General features: G+C 41.0%; 2 protein-coding genes across 9 annotated transcripts in view; one reads left to right on the plus strand and one right to left on the minus strand.

Moving 5' to 3' along the window:
• LOC140486439 (kinesin-like protein KIF27) overlaps window positions 1-21,901 on the minus strand; it is a 141,969-nt gene extending 120,068 nt beyond the window's left edge. For 4 of the 8 annotated variants that reach the window (XM_072585585.1, XM_072585624.1, XM_072585641.1 and 1 more), the window contains exons 1-5: window positions 21,769-21,901; window positions 11,658-11,743; window positions 9,582-9,974; window positions 6,682-6,882; window positions 3,266-4,251 (exon numbers count right to left, since the gene is read on the minus strand). In XM_072585585.1, the coding sequence (XP_072441686.1) occupies window positions 3,266-4,251; window positions 6,682-6,882; window positions 9,582-9,879 (1,485 nt within the window). In that variant the 5' untranslated portion in view covers window positions 9,880-9,974; window positions 11,658-11,743; window positions 21,769-21,901. Of the gene's footprint in view, window positions 1-3,265; window positions 4,252-6,681; window positions 6,883-9,581; window positions 10,211-11,657; window positions 11,744-17,247; window positions 17,302-21,768 lie in introns of all 8 variants that reach the window. The other 4 variants (XM_072585602.1, XM_072585591.1, XM_072585619.1 and 1 more) reach the window with 4 other exon arrangements.
• Window positions 21,902-21,990: 89 nt separating this feature from the next.
• The window catches only part of qng1 (Q-nucleotide N-glycosylase 1), a 35,215-nt gene continuing 34,174 nt past the window's right edge, over window positions 21,991-23,031 (plus strand). Inside the window, exon 1 of the mRNA XM_072585680.1 lies at window positions 21,991-22,158. The gene's annotated coding sequence lies outside the window, so the exon portion shown is untranslated. The remainder of the gene's footprint in view (window positions 22,159-23,031) is intronic.

Consider the following 23,031-nt stretch of genomic DNA (forward strand, 5'->3'; position numbering starts at 1 on the left):
ATAGCATTTTCCAGGGTAGGCTCTGTCCAATGGAGTCAATCTGAATGTCTGCAGCAGACATCAATAAAGATTGTTGTGTGATTAATTACTGGCAATTTTCATACTAGTTAGCCATTTTTAAAACTTTGCAGGGTCCCTGAAAGGTCAGAAGCCTACATGGAAGTGGTTTCATAATGGGTGGTTGAGCATGACAACTGAAGGTATTTTGATGGCTACTAACAAAAAATGGTAAGGTTGTCGTGTTTTCATTTCATAGCCTTGCCACTAAGTGAAGATTTCTTGAAGATAGATGTCTCTGATCAGTAATAGCTGTTCCTTTGATATTGATGGGATCTCCATTACTTCCCTCCAGTTTCTACTATTTGACCCTTCAATATTACACACATTGGTGACAGTACGAGGACTACAAGCCCTCTTTCATGGGCCACACTGTTCATTTACCTCCTGCTTATGGACCATCTTTAACTGGATGAAACAAAGAAGTGACTTGCTAGTTTGCCACTTCCTGTAAGATAAAGCCATTAAGTGGTAGCAGTGAATGCAGTTAAGATGTGGAAATGGTCTTGCCTCCAAAATATTTTCAAATTTGACAAAATTTAATCCCAATGTTGCATTACATTCTTTCTTCTTGCCACTTTTCTCCACCAATTTTTCTCATCAAAGTTGCTGACTTCTCCTGGGGGACAGCTTCATGAATACATGTGACCATTTGATACCTCAGTCATTCTTTATGTGAAAACTTTCACCATGAATGCCGGCTAACAATTTTACTATGAGGGAAGCCAGGTCCTAAAACTACTCTTTCACAAACCCCAGGAACCCCATCCAGGACAAACATATAAATAGAAAGCAGGAGACAACAGCTTTGCTTCACTTGGAGGTCGCCACTGATGAAGTTACCTAGCCAGGCAATGAAACGTCTGGATATCAAACCTACAGCTCAGCGAGCAAACCCATACCCTAAACCTCAACCTGAGCTACAAACCTTCACAAACCTTGCAACTACTCCTGTTCTCAGCTGTTATCAACACATGCAGTGTCAGCAGGGTTTCCCAGTCTGTAATCAAGAGCAAGAATCTAATCCTGAGGTGCTGAGAATTATCAGCTAATTTGTCACAGGCTAGAGATTCAACTTGAGATCTTCACTGTGGCTCACCTACTGACCAAACCCATTAAAGGGTACATTCAACATAAGTTTAAGCAAATATATCTTTGATTTATGCATATGTAAAGGCACAGTATTAACTAAGACCCAATAAATCAGGTATTTATCTAATGCTTTCTGAAAAGGCATTTTTAAAAAAATGTTGAGTGATGCCTAGACTTCAGTCTACAGAGCACAAAATCAACATTGGGGACAACATAAGTCTTGTTGGCATTGTGAACAGCGAAGAGGATAGTGTTAAGTTCCAAAAGGCATAGACAGGTTTGTGGAATGAACAAGCAAGTGGCAGATGAAACTTAATGCAGAGAATAGTGAAGTGATTAATTTTGGTTGGAAGATTGTAGAGACCAAACATAAAATAAAACATACAATTCTAAAAGAGTTGCAGGATTAGAGGAATATAGGGAGTATACATGCATAAATCACTGAAGCTGATAGATCAAGTTGACAGACCTGTTAACAAACCAGCCAGGATGCTGGATTTTATTAATAGGAGTACAGAGTACAAAAGAAAGGAAGTCAAGATGAGCATCATGATTAAACATGTTTAGGCCTCATTTGGAGCACTGCTTCCAATTCTGGGCATCACATTTTATGAAAAATGTTAAGGCATTAGAGAGTTGGAAGAAAGTATTTTTGAGAATGCTTCCAGGGATGAAACTGATTGATGCAGCTGGTGCTGTTCTCCAGAAGAGAAGGTTAAGAGGACATAGTAGAGGTATTTCAAATCATGAGGGGATTGGAGCAAGAAACTGTTGCCATAGCAGAAGATTGTCAAATCAGAGGGCAAAGATATAAACTAAATGGTTTAAGATGCAATGATGAGATAAGGAGAACCTCTTTTAACACAGCAAGTTCTTAATATGTGGTGGATTTTGATTCAAACTTGGCATTCAGAAAGGGGCTAGTTAATTATTTAAAAATAAAAATTTGCAGGCCTATGGCATAGAGGTGGGGAGTAGCAATAGATGAATTTGCATGGAGACAACAGGCAAATTGGACTCATTCGATGCTGTAACTATTCTGAGATTTTAGAGAAGATGACAGGTTCTTGCTGGATGGAAGAACATAGGAAGTTGATGTACAAAAAGGAGTACAATACTAAAGTGGATATAGGAGCATAGGGTCCTAGGTGTATATGGGCACAGATCACTAAAAGTGACAGAACAAGTGCAGAGAACAGCCAATAAAGCATACAATGTCCTCAGCTTCATAGGGGCAAAGAGTACAAGAGTACAAAGGTGATGTTGAACATGTACAAGGCACTTGTTAGACCTCAGCTGGAGTATTGTGTACAATTGTGGGTGCTGTATTGTAGAGTCATAGAGTCACACAGTATGGAAACATCCCTTCGGCCCAACTTCTCCATGTTGACCAGGTTTCCTAAACTGAACTCGTCTCACTTGCCTGTGTTTGGCCAATGTCCCTGCAAACCTTTCCTATAGTTATAGAGCTACAGAGTTTTCCAGCACGGAAACAACTATGCTGTTCAACGATCCATGCCAACCATAATCCCAAAATAAACTAGTCCCATATCTCTTCAAACATTTCTTATTCATGTACTTATCTAAATATCATATTAAACATACGGTTATTAAACTGTACCCACATCCACCACTATCTCTGGAAGTTCATTCCACACACAAACTTTTACACACGACCTCTGTGCATAAGAAACTGCCCCTCATGTTTTTCTCCTCTCATAAAAATGAGCCCCGAGTCTATGAACCTTTATAACATCACCTCTCAATCTTTTATGCTCCAGAGAAAAAAAATCCCAACCTATTCAAATGTATTGGAGAGAGTACACAGCAAAGGTTTCAGTTAATGAGAAACTTCAATTATGAGGAGAATTGAAATGCCTGCATAGTGACCTCTTTGAACATGAGAAACATATTGTTGGTTACAATCTATTGGCATCCATTCAGTGACAAGTGGCATAAATTTTCATGTCCAAAGATACCCTTTCAGGGATTTTCTTACTACCTTGAAGTAAATAACATCTGTTTTGGTCTGGTCATTGCATTGTACAGGGTACACATTTCAGCCTCTATTACAAAGTGCTTGTATTTAGCCTACTAACAGTATGTTATACTGTACCTGGCATTTCTTCAGCTCTCTTTTCAGTTGAAATATTGTAATGTGATGAGAATCCTGTCCTCCATTTCCAATTCCACTGTCAGTGCCAAAAAGGTCAGGTAATTCATTTTGCAGTTCCTCTACCATGTTGAACCACTCCTTCAGCTTTTGCCACTGATTTTCTTTCAAACAGTTTGCATCTCTAAATTCCAAGAAGAAGTGTAATGCTTCATCAATGCAATGTTTATAGTGATAGCTTTCCATTTGTAGATGGGCAACCTGCTCTTCCAGAGAATGGATCCGTTTTTTGTCTTGAAACAAGTCCTGAGAAACCTGACTAGCACGAGTCAGAAGGCTTGTCTGTTGATTCTGCAGTGCTTCCCGGAGCGTTTTGATTTGTAATTCCATTTCATCTATCCGATCCCAGTCTGGGTCGTAATTTACAATAGGTTTGTTTCTTATGTCCTTGGCTCGATTGGCATATTTCAGAGTGTTCAAGGATTCATCAAAACTAGATGATGAGGGGCTAATGCATGCGACCATCACAGTTTTAGCATTTCCTCCAAGAGAGTCCTTCAACAAACGTGTTATCTTAGTATCCCTGTATGGAATGTGTATACTTTTTCTCTTTGGGTCTCCAAGAGCACTGATCACATTGCCAAGTGCCAGGAGACCACTGTTTATTTGAATTGATTCCTTAAATCGTTCACCTGTGTTTCCTGTTTTGGTAACCCTTTCAGAACCAGCTAGATCGACAAAGCAAAATTTGGAAGAAATCAGTTGATATGACCTTATTGATTCTTTTATGATGTGCTCCTCATCAGTATTTGATTGCTGCTCATTTTTAGGCCGTTTTTGATTGAGGTACATTGTGAAAATGGCATGTGACCGGCTGGAGTGTTCATTCATCTGTGTGGTACCTGTGTGTCGAGCTGCATTGCCAGCCTCCAATAGACTCATCATTTCATCTGGTGTCTCAATTTCACACTCCTTTGCCCCAATAATCACTAAAACAAGCAAGGTACATGGAAAGATAATTTTGTTATGTTAATTAGTCTTTTGATAAACAGCAATTCAGTAGTTTAAAATTTGACCACTGCTGATATAGCACATTTGTTGAAGCTTTTCATCTTGCAAACATCAGTGTAACTCCTTGCACTTTCAGGATTATCCAGCAAATGTTGTTTAATTACAGAATCAAGCAAATGTTGTATAATTGCAGAATCACATCTAATGTTAGACACTATGCTGGCAGTTTTTCAAGCATGGGCTGGTGAGATACAGTCAGCACCTTGCTTGTTGAGAGCAGTGGAAGGACAAGCTGTTTGATACAATCCACCAATCTTTGAGACAGCAAGATGAAAAACGAAATGCATCTTTATTTTCAATTATACCTTTGAAAAATATAAGAATGCGATGGGTAAGGTAATACAATAGCTGCATGTTACTTTATATTGAGTCACCCAGTAGTCCATGAAGTAAAAGATGATTTGCAGTCTGCACCATGTTAGAACAAGCGAAAGTGAGGACTGTAGATGCTGAAGATTAGAGTTGAGAGTGCTGGTGCTGGAAAAGCACAGCAAGTTAGGCAGCATCCGAGGAGCAGGATAATTGACTTTTTGGGTATTCCTACTGAAGGGCTTTTGCCCAAAACATCGACTCTCCTGCTCCTTGGATGCTGCCTGACTTGCTGTGCTTTTCCAGCACCAGCACTCTCAACTATGATAGAATAATTTAGGAGATACAGCATGGAAGGCGGCCATTGGACTCAAGCATGGTTTAAGTTGCAATTGAGCATCATTTTTCATCTAAATCTACCTTCAAAAACTTCTATTTCCACTTCCCTCAGAGGCTTAAGTAGTTTCCCCTTATATTTGTGTACACTGTTCACTTCAACCGCATCCTGTGAGAGAAGGTTGCACACTCTCACCACTTTTTGGGTAAATAAGTTTCTTATGAATTCTATCTCATATTGAAAGCTTCTAGTTATGTTCTTCTCTGTGAGAAATAATATTCTCTTTGTATTCACTCTTTTAAAATCTTTCAGAATTTTAAAGACCTCCATTAGGTCAGCCTTTCGTTATCAAGAAAACCAATTTCTGATATCATATTTGTAAATCTTCTCTGCAATCTGCAATACCTCTCTAGCCTTTTTATTACATGACAACCAGAAATGTATGCAATGCTCTAATCAAATTTCAATACAGTTTTATCACACTTACCCAATTTTTAATACTATTATCTAAAAATAAGATCTAGTGCCTGGTTTTCTTTTGTTATGGCCTAGTTAACCTGTAACATTATTGTTAGTGATTGCTGTATTTGTATATGATCTACATTGCTCCTCTACACAAACTAGAACTACCTGCACCTCCCAAGTAATATGTAACCTCCCTATTCTCCCTCCAATTTATTAGTGTTGAAAGCATTTGTCATTCATTGAGCCATTATTTGAGATTTTTAAAGTCCACCTGTAATTTGTTCCAGTCATCCTCAGTATTGTCTAATTCCTCCACATCACTAACTCTAGCCTAACACCAATTAGGTGTCATCCACATACTTAGAAATTGTGTTTTTGACTCCAAAGTCCAAACGGTTAATGAAATTTGCAAGTGGTTCCATGTCAAACAAAGTAGTGTTAGGAGCTTAAAATTGGCTTCCGTATTTGCATTACAGAAAGCACATTTGGTTGGGGGAGGGGCAAAAATGGTCAACAACACAGTGAATGTTATTTTTTTACAAACTAATTTTAGTCAAAATTATCAGCCATATTTTCAGGACTCTGTCCTTAGCATCAAGAACAGAAACTGGATAAACAAATATGGAAGTAAGGTTTTTCGGCCCTGATTTCCCAACAATGGACAACAAACTGCAAGAACTTTTTGAATCAGTCCCACTGATTCACCACTTGCATGCCTAATCCCAGTCAAAATTAATGCACATAACTAATGTGCAATCCTAGGTTTAAAACTGCTATTTGCCCAGAAAATGGCAGTAGACCTTTAATAAGTAAAGTTCATTTGCAATTCAAATCATATGCCAGTCAATGGGCAAAGACATAGACACATGTCCAGCATTACATTAACTATAAATGTCCATCAGCTCCAGTTGGGTCACAATTAAGATTTAATTGCCAACTTGCAATGTTTATATAAAGGGAAAAGGTAAAACTAATGAATTTTGGAAACAAAGTAGTATAAATGTGATATATTTGTCAAAGTCAATGGAAACTACAATGACTATAACTGATACAAACTTCCTTCAATAAATGCAAATTTCTAATGCATTTTAAACATAATGAAAATAACTTAGAATACTTATCATGTAAGCAGTGAGAAGAGGGAAAAAAATTTATAAATAAAATAAGGAGAGAATAAAGAAAACATAAATAAAATTAATTCATGTTAGATTTATTTTAAACCAAATAGTAGAAATACCTGTGTTTCCTTTTTCATCTTCTCTGATATGAATGTCTTTGCTGGTGCTCTGTAACTCCAAAAGGTCCCTTAATTCTTCTTTATACACTTCAATATAGGATACTTTAACATTAAAGTCTACATTGTGATTTTCAGTGATGTTCTGGAAGATCTCATGAATGGCACGTGGAATAATGCCTTTCAACTCATCAGAAAATGAAGCTTTAAGTCGTAAAAAAAAACTTATAAATTTTGAGCACAATGCATTTAATCAGTCAACTATTTAACATGATCCAATCTTTCTTTTCCAAATTATACATAACTATAGTGCTGCTCTGCAAAAGGTACATTGGTGAGGGCAAACAAGTTGATGCAAAATGTACATACTGCAGGGGGATATCTACCCTGGATCTTCTGTTACAGAAATATATGACATAGAAGTGATGCCATGCTTGCAGATGGCACATGAAAAATTGTGCTTGGAGCTGTGATTTGCAAGTCTAGAAATTGAGTTGTTTGTGGAGTAATTTCTTAAACTCTACTTCCTGCAAATACCAATTTGAAGAATGGTCATTTGCAAAACTGTCATTGGATTATAGATCTTACCATGGAAGGAGGTGTTCATGCTCTAAATTGCTAAACATGTACAGTCCTGAAGGCTGTAAGGTTCCCAAGTGGAAGATGAGGTGCTATACACCCAGCTTGCATCAAGCCTCCCTGCAGCACTGTAGTAAGCCTGAGCCAGCAATGTTTGCATGGGAACATGATAGTGTGTTGAAGTGGCAGACAAGTGGAAGCTCTGGGCCATTTTTAGAGAACATAGGTGTTCAGCAAAGCAGTCCCCAATCTATTTTATCTCCCCATTGTAGAAGAAACTATTGAGAACAGTGAATACAGAAGACTAAACTGAATAAAATGCAGATAAATCTGCTTCACCTGGATTGTGGAGATGGGAAGATAGCATTGAACCCCCTCACCACCCTCATGCCTGACTAATTACCCTCTTGCAACAAAACCCACCATGGGGTAGGACACAGGATACTGCACGAAGAGAAGACTAACATATTATTGCCCTAAAATAGGGCATATGAAAGCCAACTGCTGGGACTGAATGCTAACCTAGTGGATTTCATGGGCATATCTTGTGTATCTCCACAAAATATTGTACCAGTAAGTAAAGCTGGAGACAAATTGATACTCAACTCAACACACACCATGGTCCTCCATACCCTCCAAACAAACTCTCTCCCAACTTATGCTCCCTCACAGTCCCCTGCTGCCTCCATAGCCACTCACCCAGCATTTACTGTGCGTAGAACTCAAGAGCCATGCAGAGATGACAAAAAAGCTCTTAACAATTTAATATGGCATTAATTGATTCCTTATTATTTATTACACTATTAATCCATTCAGAGCTTTTAAATCTCAAATAATTAATCTCTTATAAAGATAAACTACTATTCAGAGCCCATGATTTTGTTTTTAAGCTGTTAGTCAAGCTATGAACCTTTGCTGAGATAATGATAGCTTTTGAAACTCAACCAAAGATTCATAATGACATAATAGCCCTTGGAGATACATCAATGAAGAGCTCTATTGAAACTGTACAAGCAAATATGAATTTTATTTTCTAACATAACAGATGGCCTCTGTCAGTTAAACCAATCCAGCAGAGGGTTTTTTTAAAACTTTCGCTGACAGCTACAATCTCCTTTCATGTAATGCTTAAAGAACATTAAAAGGGCTCTTAAAAATCTTCAGATCATGACACTTAAATGGACCTTAACCATGCTCCGAAGTGTTTATATCTGATCAATTAATTTATAACTGCCACACTGCAGGACAAGGCCCTTACAACAACCAAAATAGGATTCTTTTGAACCCAACCTAGCAGTCCCATTTGAAATTAGTGCTAAGGTTTCTCTCCTGTATGATTCACATTGTGCCCCTTATCCCTGCCGACAAAAATTGGATCAGTTGAAAATGAGGGTGGGACTATATCCTGAAGCTGTAAATTATTTTTAATGTCCACTTATACTTCCCGATTTTACTGGAATCCGACCCAGAGCCTCCTTCAAAACCTCTCACAAAGATTTTCCAGAAATTGCCACTACAAGAAAACAAAGGAATGGAAATAGGCCCTTTCACCCTTCAAGTCTCTTTTAACATTCAATGGTTAGGTTGTGAATTGACTCCTTTCGTCTTGCAACACTTATACCCCACATCCTTTGCTTTGATTTATAAAAATTTACCAGTCACAGTTTTAAATGTAATAACTGATACATCATTAAATAAATAAGCGTGTCAAGTTTCCTAATTTAATTCTTGAAAGATCTAGCTCTAATTTTAGACTATTTCAATTTTAGGCCTAGATTGACAAACCAATGGATACCAAGTAGATTTATTCCCTTTGTTCATTCGATAGGCCACAACATTTATTTCTTCTACGGTAGTGTAATAGGTGCCTGCCTATGCTGCACAGAAAGATAAGCAACTTTAGATGGGAGATTTTTGGCACTCAGATACATTAGGAGAAAGTGAGGACTGCAGATGCTGGGGATCAGAGCTTTAAAATGTATTGCCGGAAAAGCGCAGCAGGTCAGGCAGCATCATAGGAGAAGGAGAATCGACGTTTCGGGCATAAGCCCTTCTAAGAAGGGCTTATGCCCGAAACGTCGATTCTCCTTCTCCTCTAATGCTGCCTGACCCTGCTGCGCTTTTCCAGCAACACATTTTTAAACTCAGACACATTACACTGTGATTGAACTAGACTACCACAATTCAAAACACGCATTAACGTTAGTGTGGTTTACGTTTAACATACTGTCAATATTCCACAGTAATGTGGTATAAAATGAGGCATTTTATAACAGTTACAAAGCAAATGGACAAAGAAAATATTTTCTTTAAAAAAAACTTACCTATATGTCCTCCACCAATCGTATATGTTTTTCCAGATCCTGTTTGTCCATAAGCAAAGACAGTGGCATTATAACCTTCAATTACAGATATCACTAAAGGTTTTACACAAGCAGAATATACGTCTTCTTGGGATGATTTTTGTCCAAATACGAAATCAAATGTAAAAGCACGATCTTTCCCAATCACAACTTGCTGTGTGTTGGGAACAACCCGAACACAAACTTGATGGTTGTGGAGGATTTCTTTCGGAAGCAGAGGTCGAATCCGTACAGCGACTTTGACTGCAATCTCTTCCATTTTAGCCAGATTAAAAGGTTTGATGCAACAACGTATTGTTTTATTTTTGAGCTTCTTTGAAAGTCATCTTTAGTCCAAGTTCCACAGTGAGTACACTTGGGAAGAAAAATGTTAGATTTCAACTTACGAATTGTTTTAAAAACTGCATTTTGAAGAATCTGGTACTGTTTAATAAGGGAACAAATCTGGTAGACAGGATAGGAACTACAGTGCAGATGAGTTTTCAGAAAATCTTAGAAAGTACACCATAGAGCAGACTGCTCGAGACAATTTAACAGGAGACTGTTGGAGACAACAACAAGGGGAGAGTCCAAGTTGGAATAAAACATTCCTGCAGGGAGAGAACAAGAAGCTAGAATTAAAGATAGTTTTTTTTTAAAAAATGGCTCGAATTAAGCACAGATGTCACACAGGGATCTGTTATAGTCACAGAGTAATACAGAGTCGAAGAGTGTGGTGCTGGAAAAGCACAGCCGGTCAGACATCGTCCGAGGAGCAGGGAATCGACGTTTCGGGCATAAGCCCTTCATCAGGAAAGACAGCATGGAAACAGGACCTTTGGCCCAAACTGATCCCTGTTGACCATGGTGTCCACTCAGCTAGTTCCAACTGCCTACATTTGGTCAATATCCCTCTAATCCTTTCCCATCCATGTACCTATCCAAAACTTTTTTTAAATGTTGCTATTGTGTCTGCCTCAACCACTTTCTCTGGCAGCCAATTCCATACACGCACCACTGTCTGCATGAAGAAGTTGGCCCTCAGGCCCAATTTAAATCTTTCCCCTCTCACCTTAAACCTATGCCCTCTAGTTTTCAATTCCCCATCCATGGGAAAAAGATGACTATATGCATTCCTATGTCCACATTTAATAGATGTGTTTATCAATCATTAGATTAGGAAGCCGTCCATGCCTGGGCTTAGATGGAGGCAGGCTCCATCCAACCCACAGTCATTTTTACAGAATGGCGGGGCAAGGGTGGAGCAGGTCCATCTATCCATATGCCAACTTAAGATGAAGTAAAGGAGATCGATAGAAATTTTCCAGTCAGCCTCTAGGTTTCTCTGGCAACAGGGCCAGTTTAGTTACCCAGAGGCAGCAGGGCCAGACCTCTGCCTGTCCACTTGGATAAAGCAGCAGTCTCAAAACATTTTGTAGAGGAATCCTCCTACCCTGGCCACAATGGTGTAATTTTTAATTTAAACTTAAATTGCTTGCGAGAGGAAATCTCCATTTTGAAGCACCCTTTCCCTAAGTTATCTTCTATTGATTCCTGCTGCTACTTTTATGCTGGACAGCCACTGATAGGTTCTCCAGAGTCAAGAGCCCACCTGCCACCCTTAACTGGGTGCTTGTCTGCTCTTTGGCCATTAATTGGCCACTATGGAGAAAATCATGTTGAATACTACTTCTCCATATAATGCAGCCTTTAGCCTCCACTGCAGCCTGAATGAACATCCAGAGAATGTCCATGTCAGCATTCAAGAATCATTTGAATAAATGGTTATATGAAGAAAGAATAAATTGGCATGGGTACAGTGTCTAAAATAGGCAAATGTGTAAGATAAATCACCAAAGAAGGCTGTTTGAACCAAATGATCTACTTCCCTTTCTACAGAATTGAATTAATTCTTAGATAGTTACTGGAGTTGGTTTGTTTGGATACAAGTAGAATACAACAGTAAACATTGAAATTATTCAAACAGACTTAAAATATGTAAAATTTTGCCTTTGTTAAGTTGCTGGACAGCAATGTTTCAAATGATTTGTGACCTACAATGGCCTTTGATTGATGTCTTTCCACCTCAGGGAATTACTGCAGTGGTGATCATGTGCATACTGCTGCCATTGTTCCATCCAAACCTGACAAGAAAAAGAAATATTACCATTAACCTAAAGATTGTCCAAAGTAATCATGCAACTGTGGCTAACCTGAGAAGTTCAAGAAAGGATTATACTAAAAGAAGAATTGTCTTTTTAAGTTGGCAAGCATGAGGATAGACAGGGTTTAATAATTCAGTGAAGATGACCAAGCTTATGTTAAAGAGGAAGAAAATAGGCAATAGACACAACACAGATTGTGACAGTTTCTGTAACTATGTAAAAAGAAAATGATTAATAAAAGTAAATGTGGGAACCTTAGAAGAAGTGGAAAATTATAACCACAAGACTGGTTATAGGCCACTCAACCTTTCAAGATTAGAGTGGTGCTGGAAAGGCAGGTCAGGCAGCATCTGAGGAGCAGGAAAAGTGACATTTCGGCCAAATGTTCTTCATCAGAAATGAGGCTGGGAGCCTTGGGGGTGGAGAGATAAATGGGATGTTCTCTGAAGCGCTCTGTGAGTAGGCATCCAGTCTCCCCAGTGTAGAGGAGACCACGCTGGGAGCAACGGATATAGTAAATGACATATGTGAAAGTGCAGGTGAAACTTTGATGTATGTGGAAGGCTCCTTTGAGGCCTTAGACGGAGGTGAGGGGGAGGTGTGGGTGCAGGTTTTGCAATTCCTGCGGTGGCAAGGAACAGTGGGTTGTTAGGGGAGGTGGACCTGACCAGGTAGTCGCAGAAGGAACTGTCTTTACGGAAAGCGGACAGGAATGGGGAGGGAAATATATTTCAGGTGGTGGGGTGCGTTTGTAGGTGGCGGAAATCACGGAGGATGATGCGATGCAAGCAGAGGTTGTGAGGTGGAACATGAGGACTGGGGAGTGTTCCGTCTTTGTTGTGGTTGGAAGGGTGGGGTTCCAGCATGGTACCCCCATGGGCCCCAGCTATACCTGTCAGCTATGTGGAACACTCTATCTTCTGGAGTTACACCGGCACCACTTACACCCACCTTTTCCTCCACTACACTGATGATTGCATCGGCGTCACCTCGTGCAAGTCAAACAGTTCATCAACTTCACCAACACATTCCACCCTGACCCTAAATTCACCTGGACCATCTCTGACACCTCTCTCCCCTTCCTGGGCCTCTCCATCTCCATCAATGGTGACTGACTCAACACTGACATGTTCTACAAACCCACCAACTCCCACAACTATCTGGATTACACCTCCTCCCACCCTGCCTCCTGCAAAAATGTTATCCCTTATTCCCAATTCTTCCACCTCTTCTCATCTGCTCCCAGGAGGAACAGTCCCATGACAGAACACACCAGATGGCCTCCTTCTTTAAAGACCATAATTTCCTCTCCCACGTGGTTGATGATGCCCTCAGCGCATCTCATCCACGTCCCATACCTCCGCCCTCGAACCCCATCCCTCCAACCACAACAAGGACATAACACACCCTGGTCCTCACCTTCCCCTTGACCAACCTCCGCATACATCGCATTATCCTCTGCCATTTCCGCCACAAACGGACCCCACCACCAGAGATATATTTCCCTCCCTACCCCTATCCGTTTTTTGTAAAGACCATTCCCTTCACAAATACCTGGTCAGGTCCACGCCCCTAACAAACCACCCCCCCCCTTACTGGCACTGCCCCCTGCCACCGCAGGAATTGCAAAACCTGCACCCACACCTTCCCCCTCACCTCCGTCCAAGGCCCCAAAGGAGCCTTCCATATCCATCAAAGTTTCACCTGCACTTTCACACATGTCATTTACCGTATCCATTCCTCCCGATGTGGTCTCCTCTACATTGGGGAGACTGGACACCTACTCGCAGAGTGCTTCAGAGAACATCTCCCAGGTACCAGCACCAATCAACCCCACCGCTCCATGGCTGACCATTTCAACGTCCCCTCCCACTCTGCCGAGGACATGCAGGTCCTGGGCCTCCTCCATCCCCACTCCCTTACCACCCAATGCCTGGAGAAAGAACTCCTCATCCTCAACCTCGGGACCCTCCAACCCCAGGGCATCAATGTGGACTTCACCAGTTTCCTCATATCCCCTCCTACGACCTTACCCCAGTTCCAACCTTCCAGCTCAGCACCATTCTCATGACCTGTCCCATCTGTCCATCTTCCTTTCCAACTACCCGCTCCACTCTCCCATCCGACCTATCACCTTTACCTCACCTCCTGCACTCTCAGCTATCTTCCCCCCCCCGCTCCCCCGACCCCAGTCCCACCCTCCTCCCATTTATCTCACCACCCCCAAGGCTCCCAGCCTCATTCCTGATAAAGGGTCTTTGCCTGAAACATCGATTTTCCTGCTCCTGGGAAGCTGCCTGATCTGCTGTGCTTTTCCAGCAGCACTCTAATCTTGACTCTGATCTCCAGCATTAGTAGTACTCACTTTCGCCTATTCAACCTATCAAATTTGCTCCACCATTCAATCAGATCCCCTCTTTGTATCATCCTCACCATTTGCCTTCCCACTTATTTTTGTGTCATCCACCTATTTGGTTACAATATATTCACTTTCCTCATCCAATTAATATATATTGTAAATAATTATGGGCCTAGTGCTGATCCCTGTGGTACACTTCCTGTTATAGGTTGCCATCCTGAAAATCACAGTGAATAAGGAAATAGTGGAAAGATTAATTGTTACTTTGTATCTATCTTCACAGAAGACATAAACACATAGCAGGGAACCAAAGGTTTTGCAATAATTAGAAACTTGGAGATAGTATTATTAGTAAGGATATTGTGCTGTCTAAATTAACAGAACTTCAAATCAACAAGTTACTTGGAGTTAATGGCCTGCATCCCAAAACATTGAAAGAAGAAGCTACACAGATAATGGATTCATTGATTTTATTCTTCTAATAGTCCCTAGTTTATCAGAATTCTTAGCAGAAGCAATGATGCAGAGACTCGAACCAACAGCCCTCCCTAAGATCCAACCCAATCTATGTGGATGACATCTTTATCATGATGAAACGGAACAAATTAAAGGAAACCTACAAGATCATTAATGACATCCTTACTGGCATAAATTTCACCAAACAGGAAGAGAACAACAACAGACTCCCTTCCTAAATGTCACAGTGGAACAAACGGTCACTGCAGAACTGCGTACCAGCGTCTACAGGAAAGCAACACACACAGACCAGATACTCAACTACAGGAGCAATCATCCCAACACCCACAGAGCTTCATCAGGACACTATTTAAATGAACCACAACACACTTCAGCACCCAGGAATTACGAGCAGCAGAAGAAAAATACCTATACAGCGTATTCAAGAACAACGGGTACCCGATAAACACAGTCCATCGATTCTAAACAACAAACCCAAACAAGAAGACACAACACTCTCAGAGACTCTAGCCACACTACCGTACATCAAGGACATCTCGAGGATGACTACTCGACTCTGACCCCATGGCATCATGGTAGCCCACAAACCTATCAACAACTGAAACAGCTACTGATGACCCTAAAGGACCCTGTATCAACAACCAGCAAAACAAATCTCATTTATAAAATACCCTGCAAGGACTGAAACAAACACTATATCGGACAGACTGGCAGGAAATTAGCCACCAGGATACACGAACACCAACTAGCCACCAAAAGACATGACCAGCTATCACTAATGTCTTTACACACAGACAAAGAAGGACACCGCCTTGACTGGGACAACACATCCATCCTCAGACAGGCTAAACAGTGACACGCACAGGAATTCCTAGAGGCCTAGCATTCGAACCGGAACTCCATCAATAAATACATAGATTTGGACTCCAACTATTGGACCCCATTTACCAATCTGAGAAAAAGAACTGGAAATGATATCACCCACCTTAAAAGACCAAGACACAAATAGAAATTGGGACAAAACACAAGCACTTCAACGGACGCTCACTGTTGATGTTACCTAGCGTGGTGATGAAACGTCTGAGAATGAACCTACCAGCTCAGCGACCAAACTTACAACCTGAACCTCAACCTGAGCTACATATCTTCTCAAAAATTGCACTCCCTAGTTTCTAAAACCCCACTGGAGGTTTGTTCCACTTATGTGAAACTACATCACTGTAAAAGCTGTTAATATAAGACAGGCACAAAGAAATCCAATAAGAAATTCAGAAAAGGATTCTTAACCCAAAAACATGGTAAGCATGTGGAATTCACTTCCACACGGAGTAGCTGAAGTGAATATTATGGATGTATTTAAGGGGAAGCTAAACAAGCCTATGAAGAAGAGGGAATTAAACAGTTATGATTAGATTTAGTTGAAGGAAAATGTCAAAGAGCTCATGTGATGAATAACTACCAACATGGACTGGTTGGGCCAGATGGCCTGTTTCTGTGTCACGTGTCCTCTGTAATATTATGTAAAATATATTGGGGCAGGATAGAGCAACAATTAAAAACCATGTGGGATAACATGGCAAATAAAGGAAAACAATTATGATCTTGCAATCAGAGAAGATCTGCTGAGTTTCTCCAGCATTTTGAGTTTTTATTTCAGATTTCTAGCAACCACGGTATTTGGTTTTATTTTCTTTGTAATTTCCAGTTTGCTGATATTTGTGCACTAGCTGCAGAATCAGAGCTAATCATGCAGCATAATAGACTTGTTTACAATGCATGTTCACAACATCAGTATACAAACAAAAGTGAAGTTATGAGCCAGCCTGTTCCAGGAAAGCCCATCTCGAGCCTAAAATTTCAGCCTATGACCAGAAAATATAATTTGCAAACTCTCTCAAACTGTGTCTATTGATGACAGGATACAAGCAAGATTACCAAAGCAAGTGTAGCCTTCAGTAGATTTTGAACGAAAAGGAATAAGTGTGCCCATCAGACTGAAAACCAATTGAGCATTAGTTCTGTCCACTATGCTGTGACATGCGAGATCTGAACTATGTACCTGCATCACATTAAACTAGTTTACTTGACCTGCTTTGGAAGCTTCATCATATTGAGACAGTAACAAGTGAGGTGGACTGTTCATTCATCCAGGAGAAAGGACTGCAGATGCTGGAGATCAGAGCGGAAAAGTGTGGCGCTGGAAATGTACAGCAGATCAGGCAGCATTCGAAGTACAGGAGAGTCGACGTTTTGATCAAAAGCCCTTCATCAGGAATATTCATTCGTCCAGAATGACTAGCACTCATTTATTAAAACAAATCTTGAATGGAAAGTCTGTAATGTTTGTAATAGCAATGGAAGCATCATATGGAAACACTGAGGTTTTGCTTGGGAATTTTGATATTGATTCTAGGTTCTAGAAGAAAATTGATCAGGAATGCTGTGCCTGACATAATCAAATAAGAAATATGCAGATTCATTTGAAAGCCAGCACATATAAAAGGCCAAAAGAAATGCAAGGACCAGAAATTCTCAGCCAGCTGCTTGTCCAGAACTCAATCATCTTCAGAATCCTGTACTGTTTGCAGCAGAAACTTCCAGGCACAGCTTGGCTTTAGCAGTCACTTACATACTCACTAGAACTTACCAATATCCAAGACGATATCTATGACATCTTCACTTCAAAGGACAAGCAATACGGCTGGTAAGGGAGGAGAAAGTGAGACAGAGGATCACTGTGTAGATTTGACACCATGCTTGATTGAAACTTTTCATATTGTTAATTGGTCTTCTTCTGCCCTTTATTTTGCTAAGCTGTTACCCTGGAAAGGATGTGGATGTCACCAAAAGGAAGTGGCTACAAGGTCCAACAGTTTGTTAACTAAGAAGAAATGATCTTCCAAGGAAATGGAGACATTCTGCTGAAAACAGGACCATAATTTCAGAGAGACTGGAATCTTGTCCCATAATTATAAAAAGGTTGTTAAATGTGTAATAATTGTATGCTGGTGGTGGGTGTTACTTGGAGTTTTACTTGGCCCGATAAGTGAAACTATAGGAGTTTGAGTTAGGAAGTATGTGTTTATAATAGTTAACTCTGTAAAAAACTGGATAAGTGATTAAAGATTGGCTCAAGTATTGTTCATAATATTTAACTCAATAAAAAAAATGGAAAAGTAATTAAAAATTGGCTCATTTACTTGCTTTCAACCAACCGGCTAAACAAGTTTCAAAAAAAGAGTGAAAATCCTGAGCTCTTGTACAGTCAAACCAACACAGTCACAAGTAAAACATAAAATAGAGTATTCCAAGTTATTTGCTAAACTACTAGAATGCAAATCCTTATAGCACAGGAACCCAAAATAAACAATGTTTACATTAATGCTAGACAGAAAACTCCCATCTCACTACAAGAGATGGTAAGTAGTGCAAAAGAATTGTCAGCAACACTTTTTTCTGTCAACAGTCTTGTTTGAATCATTGCCAACAGAAAAAAATTAAAGTTGGTTTTACAGGCTGGGGTAATGTAATCAGGATCCTGTAGTGGCTGCCAATTTACAGAGGAATCTAGATTATCCGGACGACATAAATGGGGAGTATTTTGTTCGGATAATCAAATGCTGGATAACAGAGTTTAGCCAAGCATTGGGACCTTACAATCCTGCCAGATAATCTGAAACATGGATAATCGAATGCCGGTTAATCGAGGTTCCAAATTAAAGAAGGTTCTCCCAGTGTGGGACAAGAGTTAAGAGGCAAGTTGCCTTTCAACTAACAATGAGCAGTGACACCTCTGTAAATGCAGACACTAGCTGGAGTCTTCAAGGAGATGGGCTGAAAAGTGGGATCTGCTTCTGTTTGGGGACAGGTCAAGTTTCTTCTTGCTATTTTACCTACTCAACTAATTACATATGCGGGCCCAGGTAAAATGCCAAATTTAATGGGGAGGAGTCAAGAAGCATCTCCTCAATCATTCCCTATAATTTTCTTCCAAGCTATATGGGCGTCCAAAGCCAGTGCACAGCAGTAACTTCTGGGATCCAGAACATCAGAGCAGCTTAGACAGACCATTGGTCAAGGGATTCCTCCCATCCATATCAAGAATACCATGAACAGTTTTAGGTCCCTTATGTCTAAAAAAGATACACTGGACAAAAAAAAAGTGCAGATGCTGGAAATTAAAAATTATTGAAAAAACTCAGCAGATCTGGCAACATCTGTGCAGAGAAAGCAAAGTTACTGTTTCAGGTCCAGTGGACATTCCTCAGAACTGCTTGTAGCTTAGGAAAATGTGGGTATATATGCTACAGAAAGGATGATGGGAGAGGGGAGGAGTAAATGATAGGTGGAGATGGAGCCCAGAATATATATATATGAGAGAGAGAGAGAGAGACAGAGAGAGAAAAACAATTGGACAGACAAAGAAATGTGTAAAGTCAGTCTGGGGGAATGAAAGCTGCGAATGGAGACTGTTAGTAGCTGACAATGGGTTGTCTGTGGTAGCAGCCCATATGATGACAAGGCCTCATGAGTGGGGGTTGGGAACAGCCTAAATCATTAAAATTGATATGGGTGCAGAAGGTTGCAGGGTTTCCAAGTGGAAAATGAGGTATTGAAATGGCAGGCAGTGGAAAGCTCAGGGTCATTTTTGCAAACAGAATGTAGGTGTTCTGCAAAGCAGTTGCCCAGTCTGTGCTTTGTCTCCCCAAAGTAGAGGAAACCATCACATTGGGCTCTACCACAAACAATCCATTATCAATCCATCCTTTCTCCAACACACATACCAACCTTCTCCTAGGTACAATCAGTTCTGAAGAAGAGTCATTCAAACCAAAACATTAACTCTGATTTCTCTCCACAGTTGCTGCCAGTCCTGCTGAGTTTTTTCCAGCAATTTCTATTTTCGATCCTCCTATTGTGTCTGGTTAGATATTGTTACTTGATGACACTCCTTGCAAGTGCCTTGAATATTTAGCCTAAAGGTGCTTGGAGGTGTAGTGGACAGCAAAGAGGGTAACCTCAGATTACAACAAGATCTTGACCAGATGGGCCAATGGGCTGAGAAGTGGTAGATGGAGTTTAATTCAGATAAATGCGAGGTGCTGCATTTTGGGACAGGAAATCTTAGCAGGACTTATACACTTAATGGTAAGGTCCTAGGGAGCGTTGCTGAACAAAGAGACCTTGGAGTGCAGGTTCATTGCCCCTTGAAAGTGGAGTCGCAGGTAGATAGGATAGTGAAGAAGGCATTTGGTATGCTTTCCTTTATTGGTCAGAGTATTGAGTTCAAGAGTTGAGAGGCCATGTTGCGGCTGTACAGGAAATTGGGCTGAAGAAGGGCTTATGCCCGAAACGTCGATTCTCCTGCTCCTCGGATGCTGCCGGGCTTGCTGTATTTTTCCAGCACGACATTTTTCAACTCTGGTACTCCAGCATCTGCAGTCCTCACTGTTGGAATATTGCGTGCAAAGCAGGCTGGGGCTGTTTTCCCTGGAGCATTGGAGGCTGAGGGGTGACTTTATAGGGTTTATAAAATTATGAGGGGCATGGATAGGGTAACCTGGCAAGGTTTTTTTCCCTGGGGTCAGGGAGTCCAGAACTAGAGGGCATAGATTTAGGGTGAGAGGGGAAAGATATAAAAGAGACCTACAGGGCAACTTTTTCACTCAGGGTGGTACATGTATGGAATGAGCTGCCAGAGGAAGTGGTGGAGGTTGGTACAATTGCAACATTTAAGAGGCATTTGGATGGGTATATGAATAGGAAGGGTTTGGAGGGATATGGGCCAAGTGCTGGTAGGTGGGGTGAGATTGTGTTGGGATATCTGGTCGGCATGGACGGGTTGGACCGAAGGGTCTGTTTCCACGCTGTATGTCTCTATGACTCTATAAATGCAGCATTATTAGCGTAGCCACACAGTAAATGGCACATTATCACCTCTAATTTGTTGCCAATTGGTCCACAATATAAAGACAATCAGCTTCAGTAACAAACACTGTACAATGTCAATAGTGTATCCACACCTAGAACAGAGACAAAAACCCTTTCATAACAACAGGGATATTTCAACAACAATCACGAGTCCTGAACCGTCAATGCAACCTTTAGGTTGAGTGGAGAAAGTTTCCAGTGTGAATTAGCCTGGCAAACTCGTGAGAGGGTGAGATGTGTTTTTCTTCATACACTGACCTAGAGCTTTATTGGGTGATTACACTCATTAGGGCTGTACATCCTGCCAGACTGTTCACTGCAAACAGCTAAATCTAATGGTTGCATTGCCAAGTCAGCCCAACTTTATGCCTTGGTACTTCTGCAACTTTTGGTGTCTTCTCCTCATCTTTCAGTCATGATTTCATTCTCCTGCTGAGCATTAGGAACATAAGGAATAGGAGTAGGGAAAGACCATACAGCCCATTGAGCCCACTCTACTACCCAACATAGTCATGGTTAATCAAGTTAAACTCCACTTTTCTGAGAGCCCAAAAGTCTGTCTGTATCTGCCTTATAGTATACAAAATGATCCACAACCCTCTAAGATAGAAAATTCCAAAATTTAACACCCAACCAAATGCATAGATTTCTCCACGTCTTAGTTCTAAATTATAGCTCCCATATTCTGAGAGCTTGCTCATAGGTCAGGGAATTTCTCTCCACAGATGCTTCCAGTCCTGCTGTGCTTTTCCAGCAATTTCTGTTTTAGATCCTCCTATTACTTATTGCTACACCTGGTTAGATATTGTTACTTGATTAGAGTCTAGATTAGATTAGGCCTTCATTCCTGATGAAGGGCTTTTGCCTGAAACATCGATTTTCCTGCCCCTCCGATGCTGCCTGACCTTCTGTGCTTTTCTAGCACCACTCCAATCTAGACTCTGATTTTCAGCATCTGCAGTCCTCACTTTTGCCATTGTTTACTTGATGGCAAGCCTTGCAAGTGCCTAGGTTATTTAGCCTAAAAGCGCTAGATAAATGCAACCAGTCAGTGTCTACCCCATCAGGCCTCTTCAGAATCTTAAATGTTTCAATGAGATCACCTCTCATTCTTCTAAATTCCAGAGAATACAGACCCTATTTGCTCAGCCTTTTGGGATAACCCTCTCACATTCCAGGCACCAACTTAGTGAACATTCACCGTACACTAGGTGCCTGTAACTTTTATCTGACTTACGTCCGGCACGGCTCTTTTGATCTAAGTCGGTGCCTGCATATTTATCGAGGATAGAGAAGTCCGGTCAGTTGCGAAGCCAACGACTTGCAGTTACTCTCTGTTTATTATTGTGTCCTAGCAACATCACTTCCGGCTGGTTCGGACCTTACAAAGATGGCAGCCGGCGATGGGGTGTTATCGCGCGTGCGCAGAGCCGCCAGCCGGCTGGCCGTCCTCCTTCCGCGCCCGGCAGGTGAAAGTGGATTGGCTCAAAATGGTGACCAGTCAGACATGCTCCTCCTCCGCCCTGGCTGAGGCCGTTGACTGTTTTCGGATACAGTTCAAAGATCGGAGAGGCTTTTGACGGAGTCGGAGTGTTGTGAAGTCTGCTTTTTTTTTTGTCGTCCAGAGGTAAGTTGATCGACCAACGGGTTTAGTTGCGGTCTCTTGGTTAACCCTCATGCAGAGATGTGGTTCCTGGACACCACAATCCAGCGGAATAACCAGCGGCTGGGAAATCTGGCGCTCTGCTTCTTTTATCTTCAGGATCCAGCGGAACATTTAGCCATATTTTTTCAATCGCATTCATAGAATCATACAGCGTGGGATGAGAACCTTCGGTCTAACATGTCCACGTCGACCAGGGTTTCCCCAAACTTTTTGAGTTTACTGTGATATTTCGAATGCATTAATACTTATTTTCAGGGTAACTTGTTCTGAGAATTATGTTGCACTAGATGTAAATTTTTATTTCCAGGCCTTGACATAACGCGCGTGCACAAGTCTCCGTGACAGCTTTCAATCAACCTTGATTTGAATTTTGAAATGTACGATTTTGTTTTGAGTTGGTCGAATCGTAGATCCTTTTAGTGTATAATCCGAAGCTGAGCTTCCCAAACTTTCTCCTCCAACGTGATCTCGAGGCTGGTGAACCCTGATTGACGTGGAGATGCCGCTGTTGGACGGGGTAGGACAAGGTCAAAGAACACGCGACACCAGGTTATATTTCTACAGGTTTACTTGAAAACGCAAGATGTAACTATAACCTGGTGTCCCGTGTACTTTACGAGTCTCGTTGCGGTTGTTGGGTAAGTTCCGTCATCGCTTTCAGCGACGATGAAGTGGCCATACAGAACTTTGTGCATTGACGAGGACTAATAAATGTATTGCCTTCCCGTAACATCAGTGGCACCTGTGGATTTTGAAATTTCACCTCAGAGATGTGTATTGATTGTAAAGGTTTTATCGTCCTTTTTTTCCCCCCAAAATTGCCAATTTGATGAA

This window comes from Chiloscyllium punctatum, chromosome 2, assembly GCF_047496795.1.
Source record: "Chiloscyllium punctatum isolate Juve2018m chromosome 2, sChiPun1.3, whole genome shotgun sequence".
Lineage (NCBI taxonomy): Eukaryota > Metazoa > Chordata > Chondrichthyes > Orectolobiformes > Hemiscylliidae > Chiloscyllium > Chiloscyllium punctatum.